Raw genomic sequence first — 22,469 nt, 5'->3', positions numbered from 1 at the left:
ATTGAATAAATGTAATGGAAAAACTTCAAAACTGGCATTTGAGTTGCTAACTGAGTTTCATAAAATAATGTTAAATTAATTTTGACTTTGGATTAGGACAGAATTGCCAACAATTTCTAAGATGGCCATTTTTGTACTACGTGTTTATGTAAAGCAGCACTCTCAGCATTGACGGTGACAAAATCAAATTATCAATCAACTCTGAGAAACATTGAAAATGTTCTGTGTCCTGCAGTATCATTTGGCTACAATTTAATGATTTATGTAAAAATAAATAAATGCACCCATCTCGTCAATTTAAAATCTGCTTTTATCCCTAGTAAAGGGTAAAATTATATGTGCATCAAAGAATAGTTTTAGGATTGGAGAGATGGCTCAGTGACTAAGAGCATTGGCTGCTCTTCCAGAGGACCTGGGTGGGTTTGATTTCCAGCATGCCTCTGGTGGTTCTCAGCAGTCTGTAACTCCAGTATCAGGAAGCCAATGCCATCTTCTGGCCTCCATGGTACCAGGCATGTACATGGTACACAGCCATACATGTAGACAAAACACTCATACATATAAAATAAATAAAATTTTAAGAGTCATCTGTTGGAGCCCACTAGGTTTCCTAGTGGCTGTACCCAGCAGGATGGCATAAGAGCTTGATTGGACCACAGGCCTGGGTACCAGGTGACTGTAACCAGCAAGGGGGGAGGTCTTTTGCTCCACCCCTTGGCATTGTTATAAATAGACCTTTGGAATAAAGTTCTGGACCGGTGGATAAGGATCCAGGCCCACCGGAGTCCATCCTGTGTTTTCTCTCTGTTTCTCTCTCCATATTTCTAACTAAGTCTCTTATCCCTCATTCCTCAAGAGTTCCTGGGGTAAATAAGTGTGGGGGCTGGTCCCCCACAGTCATCTTAATATAAAATTCTCTATGATTTACTATCAGTAAGTGATTTGTAGACCTATCTTTTGTATATATATACCTATAGCCACATAAAGCATTTTAGAACTGAAAAAGAGTCACATGTTGAAAAAGTAGAAAAAGCCCCACCCGAGTGAGCATTCACTCAGCAGAGAAAGATAAGCAACCCCTCTGTGAGGTTCAAACCCAAACACCTCCCACGGGGCCTCAGCTCCCAACACTGCTGTTTTGGTGCTTTGTTGGTACAAAGTCCCACAAAATACTCTTAAGAGGAGTCAAGGGTCTGGCTGTGAGCACGGGACACTGGAGTGTGGGAATGACTGTGGCATTCACTAACCATGCCAACCTGCTGGGCCTCTTGCTCAAGGCAGCAAGAAGACACAGGCTAATTAAAAGCTCAACAGAAAGTGATCATGCAGGGAACCTTCCAAGTCGGTGATAAACATGGTCTCTCTAATTCAGTCCTAGGATTTCTTTTCTTTTCTTTCTTTGTGGATTTTCTATTCTGCTACTTGAGGCAAGGTCTTATTATGTAGCTCTCAATATATGAACTTGAACAAATAGAAGTATGCTTGCCTCTGCCTCCCCAGTGCTAGGATGAAAGATATGCACCACCACACTCAGGCCATTTTATTAATTATGTGTATACGGGAGGGGGGTGGGTGCATGTGTGTGCAAATGTCTTCAGAGGCCAGAGACATCAGATCTCCCTGGAGCTGGAGTTACAGGGAGTTGTGAGATGTCTGACATGGTTGCTAGGAACCAAATTCAGCAAGAACATTAAGCGCTGTTAACCACTGAGCCATCTCTCCAGCCCTTCATTCCTAGAATCTTTAAGCCATGAACACGTATATGTGTATTTGAGAGGCTGGTGGGGTAGTGTGCATGTTGCATGTTGGTTTACAAATATTCAAAGTAAACTGTTTTTCTTCAAACACTGTATGTCCTGGACATTGAATTCAGTGCTGGCCGCAAGTTAGGTAAATGCTCTACATATCTCCAGCCCTCAGAGTGTTTTGACACTGCATTTTATAAACAGCACTGAGATTTACTCTCTGTGTTCTTTCAGGAGTGAAGAGACATAAAGTCCTAGAGGGGAGACAAGGAACATTGCTGGGGTGTAGAGGTGTGGAAGCAAATCCAGTCCTGAAGCGTCACAAAGAGGGCAGCAACTGAGGTGCAAAAGATGGGGTGTTTCTCTGCAGGGAGGTAGAGCAAACCTCATTTCCCAAAGGAAGAAACGATGAGCAAATGGTTTGGCACTGGGGGAAACACAGCCCCATTTTGCTGGAGAACAGAGTTCAGAATCTTGAGCCCAGAAGGAAAGGTATGAAAAACCATCTACAGCCAAAGGCTGTAGCTTCTGTGAAGCTAAGGTATTGGTCTGAGATGAAAGGGGCCTGCTGAGAGAATGCGTGTTGCTGAAGCATTCCTTTCTTTCCCTACACAACTTCAAATTTAAAAACTTTGACACTACCACTGTTCAGTGTGCACGTGCGCACACACACACACACACACACACACACACACACACACACACACGTAAATAAATTTAGTCACCATAGATATTTATGGGGAAAGGAGACACTGAAGCTGGCCACAATCCGACCACTCTGCCCATCTGTGTTTCTTTTTTTTTTTTTTTTTTTCAAGATAAATAAGCATCCATTTTACTGATTTTTAAAGATACTGCAATTTTTATACTTCAATGATTTTCTTCAACATTTTGCAGCTGTTTGGCTTCGCAGCACAGCAATTCATAACTACACTGCACAGATCACCAGCCAGACTGGAATGATGTGTTGTAGAAGGCACCATCATGCTTATTACATTACCAGAGAACAAAAATACAGGAAACAGTTTTCACTGTCCACAGCTTCAAGAAAGGGAAGGGGAGGAGTGTGTTGAGCAGCCAGCCATCCCTGTACTCAAGAGGGCAGGTCAGAAACTTAAGATACTGAGCCACTAAATCTGGCCTAGTATTTAAGACCACAGCATTTGAGGTTCTCATTTTTGTTATTTCGTTCATAACTAAATGATTTCCTTCTGGAATATTTGCAGTCTTGTTAAGGTTTGTGTATGCACACGCTGGTCACAGCAAGCAGATAAAATGCCCTCATCACTTCACAAACTATTCACTACTGGAAAAGAAGATGAAAGAGTTTTTCCCTGTCGCCTCCTGGTGCAGATGTCAATGTTAATGACTTCAGAGTACCCGATAGTGCATTTTGATGAATACATAACAAGTTTCTGTTGGTTGGTATTGGGGGGAAGCCAAGAAAAAAAGGCAAGATTCTCCAATTGCACAAATTGCACTATTTGTGTTTCCAACATTAACAGTAGAAACAGTTAACACTTAAACAAAATGTGCAGCAGAGGATTTTTTTTTTTAAAACTCAAATGACCTGAATTCAGTGGGCATGTCCTTTTAAGTTCATTTTGTTGTAGACAGTTTTAGATATGGTCATTTCTCAGTCCTTAATTCTCCAAGTCTAGATTTATAAATTAACAATATGAATCCTGTTGTGAAATTGGGGGAATAATGTCCACTTCAATTTAACTGATAACCAAAAGATGCTTTTCACATCAAAGAAATGATCAACAAGGCTGTGTCACATTCCAAAGCCAAGAAACTGAACAAGAATGCAAACACGGATGAGTTAGGTCCCACTGCCAGAACCTGGCCGACAGGGGGCTTCAACGGCGCTGTCCTGGGAAGCGGCCTTCCATTTGCCCGGTTCCTCGTCCAGAACCAAGTTTCTGTGCCATGCCGCCTCTCGGAGGCGGTCCTCTTCCATCACGGTCACGCATCATTCCACCACCCACAATTCCACGTGGACCACCGGGACCTCGGTCATTGCGCCTGATGTCCCTGCGGTCCTCTCCGCCACCTCTGGTTTCTCGCTCTCTGGCAGCTCTGGTCTTCTTCTCCTCCACATTTAAGCGTACTTCCCCTCGAAACATAATCGGTTTTGCAATTAAGATTCTCTGAACTGGTTCAGAGTCATCAAAAACCACAAAACCAAAATTTGGAAGTTTTCCCCCAACACCCTTGGTATTGATGCGAAGTTCCACAACGTTTCCAAAACTCATAAAGAATTCTTTCAATTCGTTTTCATCAATATCATGAGGCAAGTTACCAACAAAAAGCTGATGACTGTCCGGGTAACGAATTATTCTCCGGTTATCAGAATCATTCTGCTCCATATCTCCTCTGCCTGGCCTCGGTCCTCGAGGAGGGAAGCCAGGTCGTTCTCGAGGTCGTTGTTCACGCACCCTTGGTGGCTGAGATTGAACTTCTGGCTTAGCGTCAACCCTTGGCTGTGAGACTGGTGCTTTAACATGGGGTGGAATTCCAGAGGAAGAAACAGTACCACTAGGAGGCAGGTTTTTACTGGTCACTGAAGCCCAGGAGAAAGCCTTTGGCGGTTCCTGAGGGAGAGCAGCAGGCTCGGAGGGAGGAGGGGTGGTCGACTTCTCCTCCAGCTCTTCCAGGCTTTTCTCCTCCGCCTGCGGTTTCAGCTCTTCCGTCTTCGTTTCAGACTCTGGCTCAGGTTCAGGGTCATGAGAGGATTCTTCTAAAGGCTCCTCTATGCCATTAGTCACAGGGTGGGCGTCATAGTAGGTGCTGTTAGCATTCTCTTGCACAGGCTCAGGAGATGGCTGCCTTTCTTCTTGCTCCTCTTCTACTTCATCTTCTGATTCTTCATCAAGTTCTGGTTCAGAATCACCAAACACTTCATCTTCGTAACGAAACATATCATTGTGAACATAAAATTTATTTGGAACAGATCCTTCTGGAGCCAGAACAAAGGTCTGCATAAACTTCCTCTCGGGCTGTCCACTGTTAGACAGCAAGCCCATCACCTGTACAACTACACCATCACTCAAGGTGGCATGAGCATCCACATGACGGATTTTGGTATGACATTCACTGAAGTTCAGAGATAACACTTTGTGGTGTATATCATTTTGGCCATAAACTGCTTCCTGGGGCTTTCCACTAGCATCCACTCCACCATGAACATAGGAGGAATTCCTGCCATAAAACCTGTGCAGGTACTCGGGAGCTTTATTCAGCAGAGTGTAGTACTGCCTCACAAACTCCCGCCCCACAAGCAGCGGACTGGGCTTCTCCATCACCATTTCTTTGCTGCACAATGTCAAATGCTTGCAGGAAAAGGGCTCGGCTCCGCACACACGCAAACGCACTCTCGCTGGCGTAGGCAGCCGCCGAGAACAATGTTTCTGCCGCAGCAGCAGCAGCAGCAGCAGCAGCAGCAGCACCACCACCACCACCACCCTCCAGGACACCGAGCGCACACCCCATCTGTGTTTCTATTGCTCGGAGCAGAGATTAGCAAACGTAGCATTTAAAGCAAAACACAACTGCGATGAAGTTCTAATTCTAAGTAACGTTTCCACGAGGGACTAGTGGTCAGTTTATCTGGCATTTAAAAATAAATATGCCATCCACAGGGCATCATGAAAAGCCACCATCTGTTACACAATTAACCATCAGCAACGGGAGAAAGGAGGAGAGAGAGGGGGGCCTGTCTGCAGCTTGTCATGATATGTAAATCAAATCTAAGAATCAACTTTAAAAGGGCAATGATGACGTAAAAAAAAATGCCATCGAACAACCCGCTCTAAGTTTTCATGAAAAATGGCGTAGGTGATGTAAATCAGAGACTAGAGACAGAAGACTGTCGGGATCTCAGTTGCCTCCCTTGCTGTGCGTTCATGTCTCCAGAAGACTTAGTCACCTTGAGCAGGCTGCAGTCATTATTTATTTCCTCAGTGACCCTGAAGGGTAAAGCTTTACATAACACCATGGGACACACGCACATTCACCTGCTTCCTTATTTGAGAAAGGAAAGGGCAGCCCCGCCGCATGGCATTGTCCTAACGTGGGCAGAAGTATGGAACAGACTCAGCAGCTTTCGCATCCTGTCAACTCACGACAGGCTGGCAAGTGTCTACACAAGCAGCTTGACTCTTCATGCGAGCGGAGGAAGACAACGACACAGGTAAACACACTCCTCCTCACTTAAACCTCCCCAGAAATGCCTTCCGGGACATACCCAGAGGTGTCTCTTAGGTGATTCTGAAATCTGGTCAAGTTGGCAACGAAGTTTAACCATCCCAGGGGCTACTACTAATGAAATAAGGATTGTTAGGACACAAGCACGGCAATACTGTGACAACAGATCCGGTAACCAAGGTGGTAACCGAATGATGAATGGGTCTGCAGCAGTGGTTCTCAACCTGTGGGTCGCGACCCCCTGGGGATTGCATATCGGCTATTTACATTATGATTCATAACAGTCGCAAGAATTAGTTATGAAGTAGAAAGGAAACAATTGTATGGTTGGGCGTCACCGCTACATGAGGAGCTGCATTAAAGGGTCGCAGCATGAGGAAGGCTGAGAACCGCTGAGTGTATATGCTATAGACTCTCTAGCATATACAACGTAGATATGCTGGACAAAGAAGTCACATTCCAGGATGTGATGATATCTCATCACAGTACTCATAACCACATACAACTTGAAATGAAATTACATGTGCGAGGTACTCGGTATGTTTACATATGGGAATCTCTCACTCCCGACTCTATCGCCTTTGCGGGGAAGACTGGGGAGAGCCACGTGCTTCAGAAGCAAGACAGTGGACATGATTTCTTTCCTGCATGTTATCGTTCCCTAAATGTATCTAGTTATTAAGCAGGTTTCTAACTTACTCTTTTTCTAGCGTATTTTATTTTACAGTGTTTTTAAATAAACAAAAATAAATGAATTACAGCAGAGGGAGATAGTCCCCGATATAATGTCAGAAAAATCACAATCTGCAGCATATTAAATGGAAGGCCAAGGCTAGCACTGTATGTGAATTGAATATAAAGGGTTTTAAAAGGCAACCAGCATCAGGTACCCGAGTGTGTCATCCCATCAAAGTCTCAGTGAATCTCTCAATCACTAAGGATTTCCAGGCATAACCCCACCTCCAGTCTACCTGCCAATGTGCTAGGTCAAATCACACTGTCTCTCATCGAGTCACTGACTCTCTGAAGATCTCCTCACTATCCTCCAGATACCCTTGCTTGCTTCTTAAATCGCAAAGTGGACGGCATCACTCAAGGGCAAGATCAACTCATTCTTGTCAAGTTTTCGAAGATCTCTTTGTATATGTGACGTGACAGCGACCTACCCAACAACAGTTCCCTGTATCTTCATTCCTACCAAACCCCTCATTCTGTTCTCATGCTAGCCCCAAGGGGTGCTCATGAGTTGGCAAATAGTAAGTCATTTGTTAAACTGTATGAGTGAATAGTATACATCAGCCATACATTTCTGCTTCCCAAAGATTAGTCTAAAAGTTAACCTATGACCCAAGTCTGGCTAATAAGAAGGTATCTCTGCCATTCTCCCTGCTTGGAACTTGATTGTTGGAGGAGCTACAGCAGTTACCTTAGAACTCCGAGGCTACAAACCTAAAGGCCAAAAGGTCACCGTGCTAAAGACAACAGAAGAGATGGAGACGAATGCCTGGATTAGTGACAATGTAGATGCCAGCACACTAGAACAGCCTACCTCCAGACCCTTGTAAATGAGATATCTCAACATCTTTACTGCCTAAACCACATTTTAATGTGCCTATGAATCACTTGCAAAGCTCATTAAAATGAAAATTCTGGTTCAATAGATCTGAGGCAGAACTAAGCATCTACGTTAATTACAGGCTCTCTCGTGACATTGCCAAGTACCACATTCTGAGGGATGATGATATGAGCCACTATAAATTGGCATTTTATTACTTTGAGCTGAACTCATGCTTATCACTGCCTATATCCCACAAACGAAGCTAACCACACTAACCTCACGAACTTCTCACTCCATACAAGTGGTGTGCCATGCTTGGCCTGAGCCCCATGCTCCCTGAAAGGAGCCATAAACTTCTGCAGATGTCATCACTATTCTATACATCTGCCTCAGTCACTTTTCCCACCTATCATCTGTATCCCAACTTCCTCAAACGTGTTCTCTATTATCCAAGTCATTACTAAATGATTACTGTGACATGCTTAATGGGCAAAATATTATTGAAAGACCTGAAACTTAATTGAAAATTTGTTGAATTCCCCAGTCAATGTTCTATATTATACTACGTAAGTGTTTGTGTTCCATTTCAGTAATACAGAAATTAAAAACCCCAGGAGCAGCGTTCTATTACGAGTAATGACATGCAGGTGCCTCTCCTTGCTGAAGCCTTAATTGCATGTGGCACTCTGAAAGCTTTTTTTTTTTTTTTTTTATAATGCCTGGAATTAAAATGTGGCAGCATAAAAAGAAGCTCAAAAGAATAATTCATGATCACTGCCAACTTAAACAAACAAAAACAAAAACTATCCTTCTCTTTTGTAAGGTATCCTTCCCCGGTTCTAGTTCCATTGATTATCACAGACTTTCCATATCTCATTGGGACATTCCAGAATTGAGCATGCTGTCAGAAAAGGCATCAAATGACTACATCTGAATGCAAATCCTGTCCACATCCCGAGTGGGAAGAGATGAGGAGGAGATGCATATGTGTGGACAACTATCACCTGCAGCCATTACAAGACCCTGCCCTCCCATGACAGCTCTGTCGATCAGTACGGCCGTGGGCACGTGACGAGCGCACATTGGTCAGTGAGCTGCTCTCATTACCACTGCAAATAACTACCCCATAATCTGTGCAAAGAAAGAGGCCACATGGGATAACTGAAAACAAAACAAACAAAAAACAAAAACAAAACAAAACAGGTTTTCATTCAAATTCTCCTGACTTTGCACAAGAACTGAAGAACCCTAGTTGCTGGGACAAAATACCTTGAAACAACTTTCCCAATGGGTTATTTCAGCTCACAATCCCAGGTCCACCATCTCAGGGGAGCCACAGCAGCAGAAGCTGGGAACTGGTCACACTGTATCCCCCAGGAACAGAGAGCAAAGAATGAGCATGCATACCAGAGCTCCTTTTCACCCAGTCTAAGGCCCAGCCTAGAAAACTATGCCACCCACATTCAGGGCGGGTCTTCCCACCTCAATTAACACAGCAAGAAAACACCTCCTGGGCATGCCCACAGGCTAACCTAATCCACACACTGTGCATCTCCTCCCAGGTTGTTAATATTCTGACCTGCCCCTTGGAAACCAATGTTAGTATTCTGACCCACCCCTTAGCGCTGGCCTGTGTCCTGATATAAAAGGCTCATTTTAAGGAAAAAATCTCTCTGCTTCCTCTCCCTCTTCTGCTTTTCCTCCCATAATCTCAACCCTTCTCTCTCTCTTCCTCTCTCTTTCTCTTTGTCTCTCTATTTTAATAAACCATTTCCACACAGATGCAGTATCTGGGTCAGGAATGACCGTCCACCACCACCCCACCTCCATGCCCACATAGCGTGGGTCACCCGCCAGCCTGCCACTGCATCTGCCCAGCATGTCAGCATGTTTCCCTGCACACGTGGGATACCCTGGCGAGGCGGGGTCACATGCGAGATACCCTGGCCCCCTGGAGTCCCCTGTGTGCATATATCATAACACAGGTGATTCTGGATTATGCCAATTTGATACTTAAAACTAATAATTACAGTCACATACTGAGTTGTTTTTTTTTCTTTTCTTTCTTAACCCTCAACCCTGTAAAGATCATGATGAAATTTCAAAGAACGGCATGAGGAAGGATAAACAGCCTCAGGGCCATGAGTCTGAACCAGAAGCTTTGGACAATCTTGACCTTGCCATGGGTGGTGGTCACTCAGTGTTGCTCTCCAGGTAGACCCTTCTTCCTCACTTTCTCCTCCAAAGGTCCCCTGCACTGATGTGAGCAGATGATAATCTAGAAAAAGGCTTATCCATAGCCTGAGGACTCTCAGGGATTCACATATAGATTTGTGCCCTCGGAGAGCTGGGTGTGGTGAAGTGCATGTACATTAACAACTGACCTGCAGGGCGATATTCCAAAAGTTAAACATCATAACGATGTATCCCTCTGGGCAAAGACAGTGACCTCTTCATAGATCCCAGTACTTCACTCTCCTGGACAAACAGGACAGTCATTCACCAGATCCTAATAGTTTTCAGGAGTCAATTGTTATATTTTTAAAAAATGGCGGGAAGGAGTCACACACCACAGGGGCTCATGTGGGAAGTTTATTGAGGGGAGGGGAGAGAAGGGGCAGAGAAGAGGGCAGGGACCAGTCCCTGGGGACTAGAGAGAAGGAAGGGAAAGAAACAGGAGGTGGGCAAGGCCCACCTTTTATAAGGAGACGTAGCATACGTGCACAGGGGTGCTCTTAGTGGCTGCAGCTGAGGTATATCCTGGCAGGACCCAAAGGGCAGGCCAGTACAGATGCCTAAACGCTAACACCAAAACCCTCACCTCTCTCAAAGTCCTGTTTTAAAAACTCCTCCTTTCTAGTGTCTTTTCTGAAGTTTGCTAATCCATGAACACAAAGGCCACCTCCCCATCTTTACTGAGTGTCACAGTGTCTTCCCTGTGCAAGCCCAGTGCCACAGGGTTCATGCCCTCTCCTCCGATCACATGACCGAGACCTTGAAGGGAGTCTTGGGTATACTCAGGAGCGAAAGAGCCTGTACTCCTAATATGTTAGAGAATTGGGACACACTGGTCCCCAGTCCCTATGTGGGGACAGTTCCCTTCTTCCCTTCTACAGTGGAGTTCTCACTGCAGCAAAGTTTTATTTTTAAATTCTGAAGATGTGAGGTCTTAACCAAATCACTTTAGGTCAACGAATTTTTTAAAGAAAGAGGGAAGTATTAGAGGGAACCTCTATTACTCAACTTCAACAAATGTTATCTCAGGACCATATCCACATACAATTCTCTGTCCAGAGATCAGTCTGAAAATAACCCCTGGCACATTATTTCATTCACGGCACATTATTTCAGTATATATTCCTAGAAGATATAGCCTTCTTGGTGCTACTTAAACACGAAAGATAACGGATTTTCAAATAAAGATACTAAGTATGGAGAACATATACAGTATTGGCTAGCCATTTGTATTTTGCACAATAAATCATAAATAACAATGGGTGCATGTTATTATACAATTACCCAAATCCACAGAACACCCACAGAGTAAAGCCTAAGTTAAAGCACATAGACTTAGCTGATCTTGATGTGTTAATATCGACTTTTGAATTGTAGCAATTGTGCCCCTCTGCTGTGGGCTGCAGGAGGCTTTGCCAGCGTGGACAAGGCACCATGGGAAATCTCCAAATCCTTCTAGCCTTCCAGTTTCTCTAGGAACCTAAAACCATGCCATTGAAAATTAGGGCTTGGACCGGGTGTGGTGGTGCACACGGTTAATCCCAGCACTTAGGAGACAGAGCCAGGCCGATCTCTGAGTTCCAGGGCAGCCGGTGTTTAAAAAACAAAAACAAACAAAAAAACTTGGTACTGGGAAGAGGCTCATTTAGTAAAGTATTTGTTGCACAAATATGAAGATCTGAGTTAGAGCTCCAGAAACTCCATTTTAAGAAGCACTAAGAGGTGAAGACAGATGGGCCCCTGGGGTTCACTGGTCAGTTAGCCTACTCTCATCAATGAATTCAAGACCAGGGAGAGACTCTGTCCAAAAAATCAAGGTGGATGACTCCTGAGGAATGACACCTAGAGCTGTCCTCTAGCCTCTACACACATGTGCACACACACACACACACACACACACACACACACACACACACACACACAATGAGCACACAAAGACACATAATACCCCCAAAAGAAGATAAAGCTTTAAATTAAAAAAATAAAATCATCCATCTTAAGTTTCCCTACAAAAAGAGCCTGAAGGCACTTTTCCATGGAAAACTGAAGCATGATAAACCCATCCTCATTTTGACAACAGCTCAATGCCCTGCTCTTAGGATGAGATCGTCACTCAGATGAACAATTCTCCTGACAGGAAGGCTATAGCAGGTTCTGGGATGAAGCCCGCCCGGTCAGGGTTGTTCAGGAGCAGAACAGCAGTTCACTGTAACCTCCTTAGCCTGGTGAAATCCTGGACTGGGTGGCATTGTCCTGGATCTGCCGTTCAGTCCCCTCCAAAAGGCACCAAGAAAAGGAACTAGAGTTTGTCTTCTTGGAGAGGTCAGGAGGCCTGACTCGGGGTTTGTGAACAGCCACCCGGGGTTTGTGAAAAACACATGGTGGTGAACCAGTAAAGTCTGCCAGCGGCTGGGTTCTTCCTGAGGGTCCACGGCAAACAGTGGTCGGCAAACAGCAGTCGGCCCGTCGTTGGCTACCACCACTCTCTTTCATAAATAAGGTTTTATTGGGATGTAGCCAACCCAGACTTTATGTACAGTGCCTGGCTGTTGTCACGCCGAACAGCAGAGCTGAAGAGCTGGGACAGAGACTATGAGGCTAGCTCGGTTAAAGAGATTTACTCTGCAGCCCTAAGAGCAAGGGTTTGCCAACCTCAGATCTAGACCATCTAGAAGGAGAAAGCATTTACTCCCAACACTTGTGAAGGGTTGCTCGTAAGCTGCTAGATGACCAGTGCTGCTAAAGTATCCAGCAGGCAATGGCTCCCAGGAAGCCCAGGCCGAGCAGAAGGCACTGTGGAGATGAAAGGCTGTTCCTGTACCCTGCCCCCAAAGCAGTCAGGTTGTCAGGGCTGCAACACCTGTGGGCCTCTGGAGCCTCATCTGTGACAAAGATAATAACACCTCACACAGACACTAGGGTAGGAATTATCTTGGAAAATACATGCTGGCTTTACAGCAATTGCCTAGCACATAAGAACAAATATTATCTACTATTTTGCTAACAGTCTTCCTAAACACTAGTAATTAGGAAACACTATCATGGCGACCTATGGTCTCAAGTCTGCATTCTCTATACAAGGGGAAATATTGCCAAAGAGTCCTCACACAGTATCTTAATTACAAAGTAAGCCAGATGGCCTGCAAACAGCCTTCCGCCTGCACGGCATTCGCGCCTGCCATACCTGCCCCTCTGACAAACCGCCATCATTTGTTTAAGCAAAACTGACGGGGAGCTGAATTTGGTAGCACGGGTCTATGATCCCAGCGCTCCGGAGGAGGTGTTAGCAGGAACGCTGGGGTCTGGGACAGGCTGGGCTCCATAGAAAGTTCAAGGCTAGCCTGAGCCGTGATCCAGTGGAAAGAAAGGGTGGGGTGGGGGGTCGGGCTGTACATGGTAGAAGGATGGCCTAGTATGTGTAAGGGCCAGGGTTCTATCCTAGCACTGAAAAAAAAGTAAAAATTAAAAACCCACAAAAGCTGGGAATAACGGAATTATTCATAACTGGGAAAACAGAAAGAGCTTAAGGGACCATCAACTGCTGATCAGGTAAATCAAATTCCATATAATGCCATGTCATTCCGCCACAAAAGATAACAAACTAGCATCACATGCCACTCTACTGACAAATCTTGAGGGACAGCACTAGGTAAGGAAGGCCGCAAAGAGATGATGCCCTTCATAGGAAATGTCCAGAAGAGGCAGAAAGGAGGTGAGTGGCTGGCGAGAGGAAGGGAAGGAAGGGAGCTTGAGAGTGACAGGGTTTCGCTTGGGGAAGCCAAAGCGTGACGACAATACATTGTCCATGGTTGCACCACCCTGGGGATATACAATAACCAGAAACTACTGAATGGACTCTTGGCTGAGTGAGTTTTATTGCCTGGGAATTAACAGCTAAGTAAGGAAGTCAAAGTCTGTTTTCTGAGACAGGGTTTCTCTGTGTAGCCCTGGCTGTTCTGGAACTCGCTCTGTAGACCAGGCTGGCCTCAAACTCAGAACTCCCCCTACCTCTGACTCTCAGGGTTAGGGTTTACTAAAGGCATGTGCCACCAGCGCCTGGCTCAAATTCTTATATTTAATGGTTCTCATAAAGCTTCATGGAATTCTTGGGCACCCACTATGACTGCCCCCTGGAGGTTGTTCTGACACACTGCAGCTTAACAATCTTCTGGCCTGTTGAGCTCACTAGTCAGATCTGTGATACCTGGAGCCAACAGCATGCTAGCCACACCTCTGGCCTGATGTGTGATCCTGGGCAAGATTTTTTTAACTTCTGTGGCTTCATTCATAAAACAGAGATAGTAACAACCAGTGCCTAGTTATTAGCGAGCATATGACCTGACATTTATTGAACATGCAACACACCTTGTTCTTTTTCCTATCTTTAGACGTTTTTACAATGAGATGACCTATGTAGTGTGTAAAGCTTCATGTGTTTTGATAAGTGAAAGTACCCGTGACACCAGTGCATTTCCGTTACCCCTTAAATGTTTTGCCCATCCCCCTCTCTTGTCTTTCTCCAGGCAAACACTGCGCTGCTCTTGTCGTTGAAGGGACTTGGTTATTTTCTAGAGCTTTATGTAAGTGGGATTATATAATGTATATTCCTTTCATGGGCTGTGGAGGAAGGTCTTCCCTAACTCACTCTGGGGAGTGATTCTGAGATCGCCCTCAAACCCAACACACAGACTACACACACACACACACAAATACTACACACACAAATACACAAACACTACATACACACACACACATGAATACACAAACACACTACGCACACAGATACACACACACACAAATACACAAACACTACATACACACACACATAAATACACAAACACACTACGCACACAGATACACACACACACACACACACACACACACACTGTGCATCCACAGTATGGGGCTATTTTATTTGTCATACAGGATTCTCTTTGCCATTTCTTCACGAGCATCTGGGTTGTTTTTAGGCTCTGGGTGGTTTTCCAGTTCATGTAATACCTTGTGTGGACATGTATTTTCATTTCTTATGAGTAAACAGCAAAGAGCCAAGTCTTGTGGCTCTCCGGAACTCTCGCAAAGCCCGGTGAAGCGCACGGCTTCTGGTCCACAGGGAGAGTGAACTGGCATCAGCGTTGCTTGGACTCCACGCCTACCACATACCTCCCCCAGACGCCACCGTCCCCCCAGCTGTTGGAGCTCAGCACCCACCTCAGCTTCCTCTTCCTGCAGCAGACATCTCTAGTTCTCTTCCTCGGAGCCCTACTGACCCTTCAATGCCCTGGCCATGTCTGGCCTTCCTCTGAGACAGGATAAAATCATTTCCTGTGCAGACAAGTTAAGGGCGTTATTTCAATAGTGGCGTGCTATAAGCTTCCCAGTCTTTCTCATCCCTCTAGTGATGGTTTGTATAACCATGAAGACACCGAGGCAAGAAAAACAATGTCACTTCAATTAAAACACCAGAAGTCATTGCTTTAGTCTACTTTTACATTTTGCCACTGAAACCACTGTCTTCTTTAAAATGGCCAAAGTATAAGCAAAATATTATGGTTGTCATCTCAATTATTCCTGTAAATGTAAAACATTTGAAAATGTTTTTTAATGTAGAATAATACTTTTTGTATGTTATCTTTTTTTATATATATAATTTATTTTTTGGTTTTTCAAGACAGGGTTTCTCTGGAGCTCTGGCTGTCCTGGAACTCTCTCTGTAGACCAGGCTGGTCTTGAACTCACAGAGATCCACCTGGCTCTGCCTCCCGAGTGCTGGGATTAAAGGCGTGCGCAGCCACCACCGCCCGGCTCAACTTTTTGTATATTATCAATACTCAAAATATCCATGTGTTCAAACGAATCATAGCTGACTTTTATTTTTGACTGTGACTCTAAACTAAAATTCTCCCATAATCTATTTTAAAATTACTAATCCAGCGTGGGACCTGGTAGTGTAAGCCAGCTACTCCAGAGACTGGAGCACCAGGATCCCAGCCTGAGCAATGCAGTGAAGTCCTGTTTCAAAAGAGAAGAAACGGCTTAGGATGTAGCTCAGTGATAGAGTATTTATCTAGCATGCTCAAGCCCCAATACAGCAAAAACCAAAACCTATAAAGAAACCAAAAAAGTCCCAGCTATGTCTGTTCATTAAATTATATCAAAAAGATTTAATATGATCTAGGTGTGGTGGTGAATGCCTTTAATCTCAGCACATGGATCTCTGTGAATTTGAGGCCATCTTGATCTACACAGAGAGTTCCAGGGTAGCCAGGGCTACATAGTGAGACCATGTCTTTAAAAAAAAATAAATAAATAAAAAGAAGACAAAACATCTCTCATTTAACAAGTATATAAAATGGAAATGCTTCCTTTTAGATATGCATAGAATATTGATTTCAGCCATAATGGCTTCATATAAGACTCCTACATGTTCTAACCAACCTGCTTACAGTAGTGTAGAAATTCTATGCATGGCTATTTAGTAAAGAAAAAGCACATGGTACCATTCAAAAACTCATGTATAGCACCTTCCACAGGCAGAAACCCAAGCAAGGAGTAACAGTGCAAAGGAAGGGAGATGTCCGTAGGCTCTTGGGAGGTCACACTGGGGACAGACAGACAGATCTGAGCTCCTACTTTTGGAACTGACTCAGCTACTGATATGGGTCAGCCACCTGAGAACCAGAAAGTGCAATTACCCAACCTCATTTAAATACACCATTCCTTTATTCCAGGGCACCAAGAGGGGGCCACCCACCCACACAAGGAAGAAAATGAGCAGATGGCCACTGGAGACTTACTCTCCAGGGAGTCAGGTGATGGTGGGTTAACTTTATGACTTTACTTAAGCAGAAAATACTCGGAAAAATACTTTTGGAAAATTTAAGGGCAGAACTGTTCACATGATTTATTCTGTGTAGAATGCTGTTCTCCTGGTCACTAAAATCTGACAAGGATAAGGCAGAGTGGATACCTTCCTTCCAACAGAACTCATCTTGGTTTATCCATATTGTAGGGTGAAAGGGACCAAGGAAAAACACCCTGACCCTGACTTGACCCCAGGACCAGGGCTTGAAATCCCACCAATCCCTGAGCAGGAAATCCCACGAATCCTCAAGCTTGTCCCAGAACAAGCTACAAAAATCCACCAATCCCAAGCAACCCTGGAAAGCTCCACCCCCTCACCCACACTCCCCCTCCCCATCCCTGCAAGAAAACATCTATAAACTTGGTACTCTATTCCATTTGGTGGTGCTCCCCATCCAGGAGGCAGCTACCTTCCTGGATTTCTTCCTTCCCAATAAATCTGGAGTGAGGTTTGTCGTGCAGTGTGGCGTTTTCACTGGAGTGGAGCCCAGCTGTAACAACTTTCCAGAGCCAGAGCCCGGGAGAACTGTAACACTTTCCCTGGGGAAACTGTCCCCTAGTGAAGAGGAGTTGTTACACTCTAGGGGACCCGCACTGAGCTGTAACATTTCTCTGGAGCAGAGCAAAGCAGAGAAGAGCTATAACACTTTCTCTGGGAAACCTCTGCCTATAGGAGCAGAGCTCTCTTAACTTTGCTGCGGAAACTCTCCCCTGCTGGAGCCGAATTGTTACACTTTCACTGTGGAGACCTTTCCCTGGCGCAGGGCTGTAAGCTACCCCGCTTTCGGTGACTTTGTGGTATCCCTTAGCTCCTGACTGCCAGGAAACCTTTCCATCCAAGCTGCAATGCTTACACATAAATTGATGGACACTGTCACATCCTTGATCAATCTCAGGCAGGCAACACCCAGGACTGCTTAACATTTCACACAAAAAGCACCAGCGTGGAGAACCAGTGGGCTCCCTGTTCATGGGGCAGGCTGGCACTTCCTGTGAGTTACCACCACCACCACACATAAGCAAATCTTAAGACTCTAAATAGCCGTTATTATCCCCAAGTATAAACAACAGAGCACAAGCTTTGACATGAAGGACAAGCATTCCATAACAGCTAGGGAGTCCTATCCTTGTATGGTTCAAGAAATAATTCTTATCCAAGAAGCGTCTTGAAGACGTTCAGACAAACTGTTATCAACTCATCACAACGGTTCTTTTTAGGATGGACTAGCATCAGGAAGTAGGGAATTGTTGACTTACACTTCCTATTTTATGGCCTTCTGAGTTGATGGAATTCTTTACATTAAGCATTTCCTACACATCAAGTCTGTGAGGTCATTCGGTGCTGAATGGCTGGGTTGGCAGGGAAAAGCCCTAAAACAGGTGGGAAGCATGCCCCCTCCATTGATGGGCACGAGGACTCTCTTTCTCCAGCTCTCCAACCACAAGCTGACGGACACTTGACCTCAGCCCACCCCATCAGATGTTCCTGTCTGAGTCTGCGACTCTGCAGGTGGTAACGTCAAGTCGCAGGGTTAATGAAGGCTGACTCACAAGAAGGGCAGCAGCGGCACTGCAGCTAATGCCCAGCAGCAGTAATGGGGGCGGGGGGGGGGGGGGGGGGCAGTGTCTGATAGCAGAGCCGGAGTGGTACTGTGATGTAAGCATGGCTGTGGCTCCTCCTGCCTGACATCCCTTCATGGCGGTGACTGGTTAGGCTGGTTTAGCACCTGTCACGATGACTGTGAACTACCCTGATGCTCTTCTGAATGGTTCTCTTTTCTATGTATGTTGGTCAGTGTTGGTTCTTGGAACCAAAGAATTTTTACATACAATTCATTCATTCATTCATTCATTCATTCACTCAGTCAGTCAGTCAGTCAGTCATTCAAGGAAGTATGTGTTAACTGTTATATGTTGAGGATTGTTCTAAGAATGGATATCATTCAGGGAGCAAGATGGAAATCCTTCCCCTGAAGGTTATATTCTACCGAAGTCTATGATTTTTCTCTGTAAATTTATGTGAAAAGGGCTCCCGTGGGAAGTGACATTTAAGCTTAGATATGACAAGCAAGTTAAAGTAGCCAGCTGAGGAGGATACAGAGCATTCCGGGCCAAAGGAATGCTCTAGAACTAAGGGAGAGGATGGCATGGGTCTAGGATATGGGACACAAGATGTAAGCAACTGGGAGAGGCAGGATGCTGGTCACGATGAAACTGGGCAGGCAGAGGAAATCATACGGAGCCTCCACTGCTTGATTCTCTGTGGGACAAAGAGCCTAAGTGGAGATGGCTGCAGAGGGATGTCATCAGATCCGCAGTGGTGACGGTCCTGCCCGGAGCTGGGTCACCGGAACTGGGGAAGCAGGGGGTGGAAATGAGAGACAGCTTAGGAATTGGCCAAAATAGTCCAGATAGGAAATGCAATGTGAGGGATTATAAAGTAGGGGAGGAAAATGAACAGGAAGTTGAAGTGTTCAAAGGACGAACGTTAGATGCAATCGAGGGACTTTCTGGTTGACGGCTGATGTGATGGATGGAGGAGGCATGAAGTCGAACAGGACTCCCAGGTGTCTGGTGGTGTTAGCCTGTGGGCCGTGGGCCGTTAGCAAAAAGGCCTGAGATACACAGGAAAGAGCGGGCTTTAGTTTGGCCATGTTTCATCTTCTCAAGTGAGCGAGCATCGAGGAGTGTGGTCGTGAGCTGGGTGCGAAACTGGCTCCCGGCATGGACTCCTGAGCTAGTGGAAGGGGTGTGAGTGCCTGGGACAGTCACTAAAGTCAGAGTGGTGACATTGTGCTGGGGTCAGAACACTTGTGCTGGAGGGCTGTGCCACAAATACCTCTTGTCCCTCTCTGGGGAAAGGTTAGAACTCAACACCCTATGGGTGCCAGGTTTAGCCACTGGACTTGTTTTGGCCAAGGACACACGGGTAGAAATGACATTTCCCTTCTGTGCAGAGGCTCCAGGGCAGCTCAAGCTTTTCTGGTCTTCTCCTTCTGAGCCATAGCAGAGACCACAGGAGAATGTAAGAAAGGGGTACCTTGGGGGAACAAGGACTATAGGCTACAGTCAACTCAGAGCGCCCAAGCCACCAGAGGTCTGGGGTTCATTTGTTCCTGAAGCACATGAGACAGGGATGAGTGGGAGACCCTGTGGAGAGGCAGCGGAGTGGAGCCTGGAAAGAGAGCCCCTCTTACCCGCAGCTCCTCCCCACAGAAACGGAACCTCTGCAAATTAGCCTGGGTCAGACTCCCCTCTGCTGGCCAGTTCAGGCTCCAACGTCCCATAGAAAGGAAGCCCATCTTGACATCAGTGAACAGGCAAAGAAACATACCCCTCCCCCAACACACTCTGTCCCTGCCCTGCTGTGGCCTCTGTCTCTGTCTCTGTCTCTCTCTCTCTCTCTCTCTCTCTCTCCCCAGTTTGGTTCTTGGACGCAGTTCTGACTAACCTCATTCTCGGTCCTGACCCTATCCTGTGACTGGCTGTAGGCAGCCCAGACTCCACTTGCCCTGGTTTAGCCTCTGAACACCCTGCACGCACCAGGGCTGCCCAGATCCACTCTGACTCATCCTATGTGTCTGGCCCTGCTCCTGGACAGACAGCTGCCTAGCCAGCTGATGTTTCTAGAGTCCAGCAGTCCAGTTCCTCATCGGACCACAGGCCCGCCTTGCCACCCCAGCACTCAGCCACAATACATGGCATGCCTACAGCCAACACCACTGCCCAGTGGTTCCTCCCACTGGATCCAGCGGGCCACCCCTCAGGGAAGCCAGCTGGCATACATACATACATACGTGTCTTCATTTATGCAGGACACATGCAGCACAGGGGCCTCGCTAGCCTTCAGGAGGCTCTCCGGGTCCCCTACCTGCCAGGCTCCTGAGATGCGTCTGGCCCTCCAGCACAGATCAGGGCTGGTCATGTGTGCTCTATTTAAATGTATCTTTTTTTTTCCTTCAAAATTCACAAGCCTATGCAGAAATCAAAAGTAAAATAATAAATCTTCTTTTAAAGAGCTAGAGTGATGTCTCAGCAGTTAAGAGTATATACTGTTCTTGCAGAAAATAAGAATTTAGTACCAAGTACCCATGTTTTTCACAACTATCTGTAACTCCAGCCTGAAGTGTGCATGCATGGTGTGTGTGTGTGTGTCTCTGTGTGTGTGTGTGTGTGTGTGCATGTGTGCGTGCATCTAAAGCTCTCTTCTGGCCTTTGCAGATATATACACACATATAAATAAGTAAAAACTAAAAACTAAAATAAAATAAACCCTCAAAAGACTGTGACACATCCCTTGGTGTAGGCCCAGTCCTCAAAACGGAGGACTGCCAGGGCTCACAGGCAAGTGACCTCAGTGAGGCATGGTAGAAGCCAGCCTCCCATGCTGGTGGGAGCCATATGGAGGCCAAGATCACGCCAATGTTATCTTCAGCGCACTCTCCATTCAATGTGCTACACACGTTTGCAGCTTGCAGGAGGGCAGCTGCCAAACACTCAGCACAGGGGTATTTTGTCTGTCACACTCGGTCTAAAGGAAGCAGCGTTTCCCTCAGCTTACTAATGGTGAAACATAGTTTACATGTCTTTATAACTGCCAAGGGAAACAGCCCACACCAACAAAGATCTAGGTTTTGTTGGGCATGGTGGCAAGGCCGGTAATCCCAGAATATGGGAGTTGGAAGCAGGAAGATCAGGAGTTCAAGGTCATCCTTGCTACATAACAATTTCAAGGACAGCCTTAGTTACAAGAGACCTTGTCTTAAATAAACGCACACGCACGTGCGCGCACATACATACATCAAGGGCTGGTGAAGTGACTGGCTTGGCATGTATAGGCTCTAGTTACCAAGCCTGATGACCTAAGCTTGATCCCCGGGACCCACATGTAGAAGCAGAGAACAGACACCTGCGAAGCTGTCCTCTGACCTCCACGTCAACATGTACTATGGCATGTGATCCCCCAACCCAAACAAATAAGTGTAATTTAAAAAAATTTTTGGTTTGTCCACCTCCAGAGCCTTCACACACACATGCACACACATATTTTACTATCTTGTTCTTTGTGTATGTGATTAGCTATGTGTGTATGTATATAAGAATATTTGTGTGCACACATATGCACATATAGAGGGAGAGTTACATATGTTTATATAGGAGAATGTGTACACAAGTGTCTGTATATATGTAAGTACATAGGTTGCATATATGTGTGTGTACATGTATATTTGTATATAAATGTGTATTTGCTAGTCTATCTATACAAGCACATGTGTGTATATTTGTGTGTGATGAAAGGTATAAGATTTTTCTTCTGGTCTTAGGGTAGAAGTCAAGTGCTATATCCTGCTTTAACCGAATGGTATCACATCTAAGATAATATGAGATTCTAAGAGAAGCTCCAGAATGCTCTTAAAATCACATTCTATGTGAAATCCATTTAGATGAAATTGGTGAATTCAAGGTGATATGGCTGTAGACCAGAAGCCATTTAAAATATTGCTTTGGGGGCTCTTATAGAGGACCTGGGTTCGATTCCCAAGACACACATGGTGGCTCTCTCTTGGTCTCAGAGGGCACTGTACGCATGTGGTACACAGACATATATGCAGTCAAAACATGGGTATACATAAAATAAAAAATAAATTAAAACAATAAAAAAATTGCTCTGTGAGAGTCGAGTGTGGTGGCACATACCTTTATTTGTAGCCCTTAGGAGGCAGAGGCAGGTGGATCTCTATACGGTTCAGGCTAGCCTGGGCTACCTAGTAAGTTCCAAGCCAACCAGGGCTACATAGAGCCCAAGAAGGAAGAGGACAAGGGGGAGGAGAGGAAGGAGGAGGAAGAGGAGGAGGAAG

At 45.5% G+C, this 22,469-nt stretch overlaps 2 protein-coding genes across 5 annotated transcripts in view; both read right to left on the bottom strand.

Moving 5' to 3' along the window:
* The window catches only part of Tbc1d1 (TBC1 domain family member 1), a 199,138-nt gene that overhangs the window by 138,794 nt on the left and 37,875 nt on the right, over positions 1 to 22,469 (bottom strand). The window contains exons 1-2 of one of the 3 annotated variants that reach the window (XM_076546328.1): positions 18,084 to 18,200; positions 14,959 to 15,072 (exon numbers count right to left, since the gene is read on the bottom strand). The exons of the other annotated variants lie outside the window; for them this stretch is intronic. The gene's annotated coding sequence lies outside the window, so the exon portion shown is untranslated. Of the gene's footprint in view, positions 1 to 14,958; positions 15,073 to 18,083; positions 18,201 to 22,469 lie in introns of those variants that run through there. 3 annotated transcript variants of the gene reach the window in all.
* Positions 2,709 to 5,193, bottom strand: LOC143267611 (ras GTPase-activating protein-binding protein 2). Of its 2 annotated transcripts, XM_076546331.1 has the most exons (2): positions 4,331 to 5,193; positions 2,709 to 4,231 (listed from the first exon to the last, which is right to left on the bottom strand). In XM_076546331.1, exons 1-2 carry the CDS (start codon positions 5,054 to 5,056, stop codon positions 3,608 to 3,610), a joined length of 1,350 nt encoding a protein of 449 aa, XP_076402446.1. In that variant the 5' UTR covers positions 5,057 to 5,193; the 3' UTR covers positions 2,709 to 3,607. The 2 variants fall into 2 exon arrangements, with proteins under 2 accessions (XP_076402446.1, XP_076402445.1); XM_076546330.1 differs by having other exon boundaries at positions 2,709 to 5,193.

The sequence above is a fragment of the Peromyscus maniculatus genome, chromosome 10, assembly GCF_049852395.1.
Source record: "Peromyscus maniculatus bairdii isolate BWxNUB_F1_BW_parent chromosome 10, HU_Pman_BW_mat_3.1, whole genome shotgun sequence".
In the NCBI taxonomy this organism is placed as follows: Eukaryota; Metazoa; Chordata; class Mammalia; order Rodentia; family Cricetidae; genus Peromyscus; species Peromyscus maniculatus.
This window is presented reverse-complemented; position numbering and strand designations above follow the sequence as displayed.

What these genes read in the sequence shown, in the direction of transcription:
- LOC143267611 (XM_076546330.1), bottom strand. Translation starts at nt 5,056, where the DNA reads ATGGTGATGGAGAAGCCCAGTCCGCTGCTTGTGGGGCGGGAGTTTGTG.